This window comes from Nicotiana tabacum, chromosome 23 (assembly GCF_000715075.1).
Source record: "Nicotiana tabacum cultivar K326 chromosome 23, ASM71507v2, whole genome shotgun sequence".
Classification (NCBI taxonomy): Eukaryota; Viridiplantae; Streptophyta; class Magnoliopsida; order Solanales; family Solanaceae; genus Nicotiana; species Nicotiana tabacum.
The window spans coordinates 100,012,641-100,024,521 of record NC_134102.1 but is presented as its reverse complement, the minus strand read 5'-3'; the positions used below and the strand labels follow the sequence as shown (position 1 = coordinate 100,024,521).

The 11,881-nt window shown below is 37.8% G+C and overlaps 1 protein-coding gene across 1 annotated transcript; it reads left to right on the top strand.

Annotated features, from left to right (window-relative positions):
• The first annotated feature begins 4,032 nt into the window (after positions 1–4,032).
• On the top strand, positions 4,033–4,924 carry LOC107768424 (LOB domain-containing protein 6-like). The gene has a single exon (XM_016587555.2). The coding sequence runs from the start codon at positions 4,101–4,103 to the stop codon at positions 4,917–4,919; it is 819 nt and encodes a 272-aa protein (XP_016443041.2). The 5' UTR covers positions 4,033–4,100; the 3' UTR covers positions 4,920–4,924.
• Positions 4,925–11,881: the final 6,957 nt, after the last annotated feature.

Genomic DNA, 11,881 nt, shown 5'->3' with positions numbered 1-11,881 from the left:
TGGCATGGGTTCACCCCCGGGTACGTGTGTGGTAAGATGGAATAGTGATTTGATGGCTTGGAAACAACTCCTGACATTTTCGAGGACGAACGCATGTTAAAGTGGGGGAGAATGTAACTACCCGGCCGGTCGTTTTGAGTATTAGAACCTTGTTTCCCCATTTACTGCTCAAATTGTACTTTACAATTGTTGTGTGACTTGTCGGGGCAATTGGTTCGGGTCTGGTGAGGTATTGAAATGAATTGGAATACTTAGTTCCAAGGTTTAAAGCTTAAGTTAAAATAGTGATAGGATGTCGACTTATGTGTAAACAACCTCGGAATTTAATTTTGATGATTACAATAGCTCCGTATGGTGATTTTGGACTTAGGAGCATGTCCAAAAAATTATTTGGAGGTCCGTAGTGGAATTAGGCTCGAAATGCCTAAAGTTAAATTTTTGGGAAGTTTGACCGGGGGGTTGACTTTTTGATATCGGGGTCGGAATCTGATTCTGAAAATTTTAATACCTCCGTTATATTATTTATGACTTGTGTGTAAAATTTGAGGTCAATCAGACGTGAATTGATAGGTTCCGGAGTCATTTGTAGAAACTAGAAATTTCAAAGTTCATTAGGCTTGAATTGGGATGTAATTCATGGTTTTAGCGTTGTTTGAGCTGATTTGAGGGTTCAACTAAGTCCGTATGATATTTTAGGACTTGTTGGTATACTTGGTTGAAGTCCCGAGGGGCTTGGGTGAGTTTTGGATGGTTAGCGGATCATTTTTGGCCATGGTGAGATTGCTCATATCTACTGCTGCATTTTTCTGATTTTCTTTTTCGCGTTCACGAGTGGGCCCTGGCGTTCGCGAAGAATGTTTTCTGAGTGTGAGGTTTTATTCTTCGCGTCCGCAAAGGGGAGGACGCGAATGCGAAGGTATGGTCTGTGTGTGCATCGCGAACGCGTGAGAGGTGTCCCGTCCGCGAAGAGGAGTGAGGCTATTGGGGATCCCCGGGTCCTTGTTCTACGCGTTCGCGAGGTGGAAGTCACGTTCGCGAAGGTCTGAGCTGGTAAAGCTTCATGTTCGCAAAGGGTAAGGTTTGCAAAGCTTTGCGTTCGCGAAACCACGGTCGTGTTCGCGAAACCACGGTCGCGTTCGCGAAGGGTTAAATTGTGGGCAGTCGAGTTGTGCTTCGCGAATGCGAGGGACCTGTCGCGTTCGTGAAGAAGAGAGGTCTGGATAGAGAGTTTAAGTTCTGAAAATGGGACGAATATTTGATGGATTTGAGCTCGGGGAGAGGCGATTTTCGGGCGTTTTTCAAGAGAAACAATGGGGTAAGTGTTCTTAACTCAATATTTGTTAAATTGCCTGAATCCATGGTTGTTTTTATCTTTTAATTGGTGAATTAAGTTGGAAAAATTTGAAAACCCTCTTAGTTTAAATTGAGGATTTGAAGGCCGAGTTGTTATTGGATTTGAGTAGTTTTGGTATGGTTGGACTTGTGGTTGAATGGGGGTTCGAATTTTATGAGTTTTATCGGATTCCGAGACGTGGGCCCCACGGATGATTTTTGGGGCGTAATTTCGGATTTTTGAAAAATATTAGTATGTTGATATGGAATTAATTCCTATAACTTTGTGAGCTGAATCAAATTAATTGTGACTAGATTCGAGTCGTTTGGAAGTTGATACGCGCAGAATGGAATTTGTGGAGCATTGCTTAGCTTGCTCGACATTGGATTTGGCTTGTTCGAGGAAGTAACTCTTCTAATCATGGAGCTGAGGGTATGAACCCTGAATATATGTATTATGTGAATTGTTGGGAGGTGACGCACATGCTAGGTGACGGGCATGTGGGCGTGCACTATACAAATTTTGACATAATTATTTATGTGAAATTTTGTAGTTAAATAATCTTAGCATTTTCCATGCAGTTTTATGTGTTAAAGAAATTGAGCTGAAAAGCATATTAAAAATCACGTTGAGGCTATGTGCCAGTATTATTGGGACCCACAAAGGTCATATTGCTGTGAATTATTTATTTAAATAGAAAATTCATACTCAGTCATATTCATTTCATTGCATATCATATCTTAGTCTTTGTTGTTATTTATTGATACATCATATCATCATTTTTGGGCTATTCTCATGACATTGTGATCCCATGAGAGAGAGACTAGAGAGATTGATGACTGAGGGAGGTCGAGGGACTGATTGTGAGGATATTTTTGGGATCGGGCTGCATGCCGCAGCGAGATATGTTGGCTTTATATATATATTATTACTATTATATGGATCGGGGTTGCCCGCCTGCAATAGGCCTTATTGGCTTATTATGGCATGTGAGTTGTCCATGCGGATTCTGATATGATATTATAGCACGTGAGTTGTCCGTGTAGATTATAACGCTTGGGTTGAAGGAGCTCCTTCAGAGTCTGTTCACACCCTAGTGAGCGCAGGTACCTACTGAGTGCAAGTGCCGAATGTTGAGTGACTGGGAGGCATGAGAGATGGTGAGGCATGCCCGAGGGACTGTTTACGAGTGATTGTGAGGTATGCCCGAGGGGCTGTTTACGAGTGATTGTGAGTTATGCCCGAGGGGTGGTTTACGAGTGATTGTGAGGTAACCCCGAGGGGCTGTTTATGATTTTATCACTGAGTTGCATCGCATTGACATGCAAACATGACATACATGCATAGAGATGTATTTTTCTCATGCTGTACAACATCATATCATTCATGATTTCTCACACATTTTGACAAATGGGCATAGTGATGCATTTGTTTTTACATGGGTTATCTGGAAGGAAAATGAAACATCTCATTTATTATTGAAAGGATTTTTGGAAAAAATTATTGTTTTCAAACTTATTCATTTTTTTTGACAACTTCGGCAAACTATTTGGGTTTTCAGTGATGTACTTGAAAGGAAGAACTATTATTTTTGAAATCATGATTTGGCTGAGCATTTAATCTCTGAGTTACTTATGGTATTATTTGCTTTATGTTGTTATGGACTGTTGTGGACTAGTGATTTTGGACCCGACCTTGGTAGAAGCTCGCCATTACTTTCAACCTAAGGCTAGGTTTGTTACTTACTCAGTACATGGGATAGGTTGTACTGATACTACACTTCTGCACATTGCGTACATATGTTGCCGTTGTTGTTGTTGTGCTCGATGGTTGCGGGATTTGAAGATGTACCTGCGTTCCTGTTGTAGCTGCCTCTTGTTCATGGTAGCCTTAGATTTATAAAAGCTCTGTTTATGTATTATTCAAACAGACTATGTATTTATTTCATTTTCGCTTGGTATACTCTATTCTTAGAAGCTCATGATTTGTACAACTAGTTCTTGGGGGATGTATGAAATTAAGATTTTTATTCACTTAAATTGCTTTAATAATTGTTATTGGAATTGGATAATTGAAAGTTGACTTACCTATCCGGTTGGGTTAGGTGCCATCACGACTAGTTGGATTTTGGGTCGTGACATTTTCCGACATCGGGACAATTGTTGGACTATTTGGACTGATCAACATGCTTTTAAAAATTATACTTCCGAAATGAAAGGAAAAAAAAAGAGTATAGACAACTACTTCCCCTCAGCTAGTATTTCTTTTAGTAAGAAAACAGAGAAGACCTAATTAGAGTAGGAGTAGGACTTAGAAGATACTTATTGTAATATTATGTTTGAATTGTGGTCTCTTAACTTGGTCGGTTAAGGATTATCTCATAGAAACTCAACTCATCAAACCTCTAACGTTAACTTTACTGCGAAGTCTTAAAATTACCATTTGAATTATGCAACTAAAATTCCTACGCACGCTAGACTTCATTTGCTCTAAAGATTACCAAAATGAGAATTAATTAATTAAGGGAAGAGAATAATTAAGGTGAAAATTAAGAGATAGAAAAGCAAACAATACCATAAAACACGTAATTAACCCATGTAACCACGTCTTAGCGAGAATTACTCGTACACTTCTTTATTAGTGGAGAACTGGAAATCTTACGTTCCATCTTAAACGAAACAATCCTAGATTCTAGAACGTCCTATTCAACCTTAACTGAGAAAACATCGGATGTTTTGCATCGGCGACTCAGAAGGGGATATAAACGATGACAAATGTTGTCAACAACACTCAAAATATCTCCCCTCTAGCTACTCCTGCTTCTGCTACTACTTATGCAGTCACTACTTCCACTAGAAGTAACCCGAGTAACATTACAAGGGTTGCTTCCCGAGGCGGTGGCGGCGGTGGAAGTGGAGCAAATGGTTCGCAAGCTTGCGCTGCGTGCAAGTATCAACGCAGAAGATGTGCGTCTGTTTGTCCGTTAGCCCCTTATTTTCCAGCCGAAAGGCAGAAAGATTTTCTCAATGCCCACAAACTTTTCGGTGTTAGTAACATATTGAAGGTCCTAAAAAATGTGCCTCCGTTTCAGAAAGACAACGCTATGAAAGCATTAATCTTTGAGGCTAATATTCGTGCCGACGACCCTGTTGGAGGGAGTCATCGAGTCATCCAGAATCTACATCGGCAAATTAATCTATATCAGGCACAATTGCAACTTGTTTATCACCAAATTGTGCGGGTCCAAGAGGCTGCTATCCAAGAACAGCAAAATTTTAATACGATGGCTTCAGTTCGTGGAACTAATAGTACTTTGAATTTTGATATGTTGCCGCTGCATGACCTTCATGGCTTCGACAGATCTAATTCAATTTCTCTTGGAGAAGCAGGATCAAGCAGTCAAATAGTAAAAGGAAAAGGAGTCGAGAGATTCAGTAGTGCTGAAGAATTTGAAGCTAAAACAATGATGACACATTCAGATGGCAAACAACCTTTGGTTGAATCTGAGCATATCAAGCCATATTTTGGAAGTATTCATAATTTTAAAGGCAAAGGAGTAACAACAGAATTAAGGTTTGTTAGTTAGTTCTTCTTGTTATATAATTTTTTTTACTGCACTCTAAAATGCAACCAAAGAAAACCTTAACTTGCCAAGAGATTAGAACTAAAATCTTAATTAAATCTACTTTCATTTACGACAACTAAAATTTTGAGTTGAGCTTTTGATTTATCCTATTCGGTTTGAGGTTTGGTAGTCATAACTATTGTACCTTTACCACTTGTTTGGCAATTGACTAAAATAGGTCACCCAAGAATAGGCCTTTAAGAACTGGATTAAGAAGAGTAGTATTCAGTTGGTCGAAATAGATATCTTCTAGAAAAGAGCGCCAATATTTGAATTAAGGTTGTGAATTGCAATCTTTTGTTAATATTTGGCAATTAGCCAAGACACAAGAATGCTCTTGTGAAGAGCCAAATGTTCTTAATGTTGCAAGGTTCAGTCCAGTCTGTTCACATCAATTTGCGTTCACTTCTATTCTGGTTGTGCTATTACTAATTGCAACCCTGCAACATCAATAGGGACGATCATTCTTCATTTATGTTGAGTTAATCGGCTTATTATTATTAGGATGGGACCTCCTCTTATCCCAGATAACTTGTGATTTATAATTCTAGGTTTCTTAGTCATGTAATGTAAATTCAGAATATAGTTTTAATCAAGGGCTTGTTGGAACCATATATATGTGGTTTTCTAGCTAATTGACCTACAAACTCTAGATGAGTGTCTACTTAGTCGTTACTGGAAAAATCATGTCAACTTACTTTTGTAAATGTGTTATTAGAAACGTAACTTATGAAAATACTGAAATGATTGATTGATTTCATACTAATGGACTTATATAAAACTTTGCCTTTTTGCAGTGATGACAAAGTGGTGTCAAAAGCAACAATAAATTGAGGTCGGATGCTGCTTGGCTAGTTCTATGTTCGCTCAAGAACTGAAAATTTTGAAGCATTTGTATAACCTTTGAAAATAAAGTGTATCTTCTTGGTTGTCAAATTGTCATATTCTTATGCATATAGACACACAGGATTTTCTTTTTTTGCGGCAGTTGTTACGACAGATTTTGTTCACTTCAATGTTTTATAGAATTTTTTAGATAGTCTTACCTTTCTTAGATGTATCTTCTCATCTTTATGGTCACGAGATAATTTTTGACGTCCAAAAGACTCATTGAGAATTTTTGAAAGTATCTCCATTAAAAAAAGCAGAAATAAGAATCAGCAAAATATATATTGGTTGTTGAGATGGGAGAGTTTTGGTGTCACAACCCAAAATCCACCTAGTCGTGATGGCACCTAACCTAACCCGTTAATAAGCCAATTAACAACTATCCAATTCCATTAATATATAACTGACTCAAATGCATTCCTCAAGAACTGGTAATACAAATCATGTGCTTCTAAGATTGAAAATTACAAAGTTGGTATGAAATACATACATCATCTGTTCGAAATATAAATAAACCGATTCTTTTTTATAAATCTAAGACTACCATGAATAAGAGGCAGCAATGACTGGAATACAGGTACGTCTTCAGATCCAACTCCCGCCATGTACATCAGCATCAACATCCAAAATCTGCACGCAAGGGGAAGAAGTGTAGTATGAGTACAACCGACCACATGTACTCAATAAGTAACAAACCTAATCTTAGGTTGAAAGTAGTGACGAGCTTGTACCAAGGTCAGAGTCCAACTCCATTAACTAACAACAGTTAATAACAACATAAAGCAAGTAATAAAAGAAGTAACTCAAAGATAAAATGCTCAGCTTAAATCATGATTTTTGAAAAATAACTCTGCCTTTCAGGTGTATCAGGGAAAACTCAAGTCGTTTACCGAAGTTACCAAATCACTATTCCATCTTACCACGCACGAACCCGGGAGTGATTCCACGCCACCCTATTCTATGTAGGCCTGACAATACCATGTAACCGAAAATCACTAATTTAGCATTAGCCCGTTAACCTTGGAGTCCAATTTCCAACATCCAAAAAATTTCTTTTCAAGGCCCGAATCTCACATCTACACACTGTTTGATTCTTAATAAGCTGTATTAGGCCTTAGCCATAACCCCATATATAATCACTTAACATACTACACAACTCGCATACTCGCAGCACCATTTTCGATCACAGTAACTACTCCAAACTAACCCGGTAATAGTATTAAACCCCATATCAAGCCAAACCTCGTTGCAAAACCTTCGTACACTACTGATATTTAAAGAAACACACGGAATCTCATAATCACTTATCAGATCAACAAGTCATGGAGCTTTCTCGCCCCAACCAGAACCATAATCACTTTCTAAGCCGACTTTCAATATTATCCTTCCGAATATACTGTAATCAACCCTGATAGTACCCATTCTAGGTACAATGACCATATATTACTAAACACAACTATCCCACTGACATGCCACACCAATACAACTCAAGCCACAACTGCGCAACCTTGTACCCAAAATGGAAGATGTCTCAAAGTAGAGAACTGTATTGCAAGTTCAACAAGCACCACCATAACTGCAATGCTATAAGCTTATTATATATAGTAGAACCAAGACACATGAATTTGATAAGAGTAACCAGATCTTCTAGAGCTCACATTATCATCACTCGCACGGACAACTCACGTGATATAGTATCAATATCTGGACCCATACGGACAACTCACGTGCTAATAATATAATCTGCCTGGCATGGTCACAGGCCTCCAGTCCAAGCATATCATACATGAGCAATAAAATAAGTACACATGAACCATCGTAACTGATCGCAACTCCAACACTCGAATGACTAACACATCTTTCATGCACAATCTTCCCACTAGGAATACTTTCAAAATTCTTCCGTGCGACATAACAATAATTTGAATATCAGCAGTCTATCAACCAGGTGAGTACCACAATACCAATGAGTATCCGTAAATCAAAACACAATGCCCTTTTGAATTGTGCACCCTTCTCAGGGATTACCAGGAAATTATAATATTCATCTAAATATATAACACTAACTATTCTGTCCAGGATTCGTGACCTTCCTTTCAAGAATGAACTGTCACCTTGTACATGTAAATTTTAATCCCGCACCACACACCACATCTATCATGCCATCATGTGACAAGCACAGGAATCTCATTATCAACCTTGAGTTATGTCACGACCTAAAATCTCACCTGTCGTGATGGCGCCTATCTCAATACTAGGCAAGCCAAAAATCTCAATAATCCACCATGTGTTTTAAATTTGAAAACAAAATAATTAAATTCAACGGAAGAAATCTCACAATTTCAAATATAACACTCCCAAAACCTGGTGTCACTGAGTACATGAGCATCTAAATGAATACAAAGTCTGACTGATAAACATCACTATCTTAAGTATAGAACAGTACAATAACTAAACAGGAAGGGAATCAAGTATGCGGTCGTCAAGCAGCTACCTTGATACTCTCCAACAAAAATAACTCTGAATTCTAGCAGTCGTCGTATCCGGGAGCACTTGGATCTGCACACGAGGTGCAGAGTGTAGTATGAATACAACTAACTCCATAAGTAACAAGACTAACCTCTGGGCTGAAAGAAATGATAAGCTCTGCAGGTACAGTCCAATAAAAATAATGGTACAGAAATGTAGGCATTCTTTCAAGTTCAACAGTTAAACTCAGTACAAGTGAAATAGATCAGTACTGCATGATATAAGGCATATGACATCTCAGTAGAAAGATCTCATGTAAATATTGGTCACAAATTATCTGGTCACTCAGTACTGTTTATCGCCAATCTAGCCCAGGGGTGTTCCAACCCGTATATATATATGCACATCGACTGACAGTGAGTCACCCAATACCGTATAAGGCCAATCTAGCCCTGAGATAATTTATCCCTAAATATAAATGATACTGACAAGATCCATGTCACGGTACATTCATTACAATACATATATATATATATATATATATATATATATATATATATATATATATATATATATATATATATATATATATATATATATATATATATATATATATATATATATATATATATATATATATATATATATATATATATATATATATATATATATATATATATATATATATATATATATATATATATATATATATATATATATATATATATATATATATATATATATATATATATATATATATATAGCCTACTGAAGGCGGGCAGTCCCGATCCGTATAATAACAAGCCTATAAGGCCTGCTGAAGGCGGGCAGCCCCGATCCATAAAATAGTAAAGCCAATAAGGCTTGCTGAAGGCGGACAGCCCCGATCCAGAACTATAATAATGTATAAAGCCATTCTGGCCTGCTGCAGGCGGGCAGCCCCGATCCATTTAATAATAACATATATAAAGCCAAATGGCCTGCTGCGTTGCGCAGCTAAATCCCATAAATATCGTCACAATGGAAAATTATTACTGAGTGTGAAATATATATTTTAGAACAATTAATTCAATAGCATCATGACCCCATGGGTCCTAAAATATCGGCACGTAGCCTAAACACGATCTTTATTACAAGCCTCAGCTCAATTCCTCTAACATGTGCCACATGTTCAGATTAATAACATGATTCTTTAATTTTACTACTTCACAGAATTTATTCAAGATGCACTTTCTGTGGTGCACGTTTACATGTTCGTCACCTATCGTGTATGTCAACTTCAACAATTCATATAATATCAAATTCGGGGATTCATACCCTCAGAACTAAGTTTAAAAGTGTTACTTACCTCAGAGTGTGAAATTCTTTACTCTGCTATGCCCTTGCCTCGTATATCGGCCTCCGAATGCCTCGAATTTAGTCATAATTAATTCGTTTCGGTCAATAATAATCATTAGAATTAATTCCATATGAAAATGCTAATTTTCCAAAAAATCCAAAATTTAGCTCAAAAGTCGCCCGTGGAGCCCACATCTCGGAATCCAACAAAAGTTATAAAATCCGACAACCCATTCAATTATAAGTTCAACCATACTAATTTCACTCAAATCCGACTTCAAATCGACATTCAAATCCCAAAAATTTATTTTATGAAGTTTCTACAATTTTTCCCAAATTTCCACCTCAAAGTACTAATCAGATGATGAATTCATTGATATATTCATGTATATTAACCAAATTCGAGTTAGAATCACTTGCCCCGATGAATTTCTTAAAAAACCCACGAAAAATCGCTACAAACCAAGCTCCCTGGGTCCAAAATGTGAAATAATGCCCTAAACCCCATTTATAAAGTGCACCTCTGGCCTCCCACTTCGCGGTCCGCGAAATGTTGAGCGCGGCCTCGCCCCGGGTCCCGCGGTCGCGAAACAATGGTGCGGTCCACGAAATTCTTGGGACTGCACTGCTATGCTTTAGTATTTTGGCCATAACTTACACTACAGATGTCCAAATGATGACTTCTTTACCTTTATGGAAACTAGAAACGAAGGTCTACAACTTTTATTTTTGAATCATCTCAAAATCCCTTGTATATCAAAAGATATAGGCTTTTGAAGTCGGATCCACGGATCTGCAGAACTTCCAAGCGCGGCCGCGAAATTCTGTCGTGGTCCACGAAATTCTGCCGCAGTCCGTGAACTTCTGCCGTGGTCCGCGAAATTCCAAAATTCTGTTCCGCGCAATTCACACAACAACTGTAAAGTATAATTTGAGCAGCAAATGGGGAACAAGGTTATAATACTCAAAATGACCGGTCGGGTCGCTACAAGTTACTAGCAATTTACATACCCGGTTAGTTAGAAACCTTCCTCTTGCTTCCTTCTAGAAGGAAATCACAATACACAACATGTTCCTCACACCGATAGGACATATCCGGCTCAAACTATGGTAGAAACCATTAAGAACACTTTGAAATCCATTTGCACATAACCAAGCTATCAGAACTAAATTCCTCTAACTCGACCAAACCACGCAGGTCACCAACCCAAAAATATTTCCAATAAAACATCCGTAGAGCCTCATTACTTCATAGGTACCCAAAGATCCGATCATACCATACTAGTCCAACCTACTACCCAGTCGTCCTATTTTTCTCTGATTTCTTCTGAATTACCCTCAAATTGACACTTCTCCCTGTCAGAAGACTATGATCCTTGCCCTAAACTCACTACAAGACATCCTGACATAAAATCGCATCGCCCTAATGCCCATAAGGTACTGTATTCTTCTTAAGTACCCCCATAAGTACCACAACCGAAACGTCCACTCTGAAAATACCCCTTGTGAATTTAGAATTGTTCTTCTTTCCTTTCTTATACTAAAATATAGAATCCATAATCATACAGAATTACTGCAAGTTCCGACACCATCCAATGTAAATAACTGATTCTAGTGATATACTAATTCGAAAAAATAATTCAATTGCCACATATACATTTTGACTCCATTAGAACCCTTTCGAAAGTCACCCACTATGCTCAAATCTAAATTACACCGCCCAAACGGGCCGAAAGACACAAACCCCATTAGCACAACAGCCCCTAACGAAGTAACCCTGCCTTAGCATCACCAATCAAATTCATACTTCGTACGCACTACATCTTTCAAAATAACAATTTAATCATTTCATGATTTTTTATATTTTTATAAAGTGCAATATAACCTGTATTAAGGAATTTCTTTACTCGAGTCATCCTCGATATCAATCTATGCAAGTCATACCTGATTCACATGTATGCCTCAACCGAAATCAGTACAACACATAATCATGAAATCAAATCGTCAATAGCAGAATCCCCCACTTGGCTCAAAGCCATAGAATAAAATATTCCATAACTCACAATATCCATACTCTATTACTGCCATAATACTGCAGTCAGTTCAACGAAAATTCTTCACAAGCTTAGGTAACACAAATTATAAAATACCTCAATTCATCTGCTAAGCTCGCCTTCATTCTCGTAACAGTCAAGTCAACTTTATCAACCAGATTTAAATCCAAATCT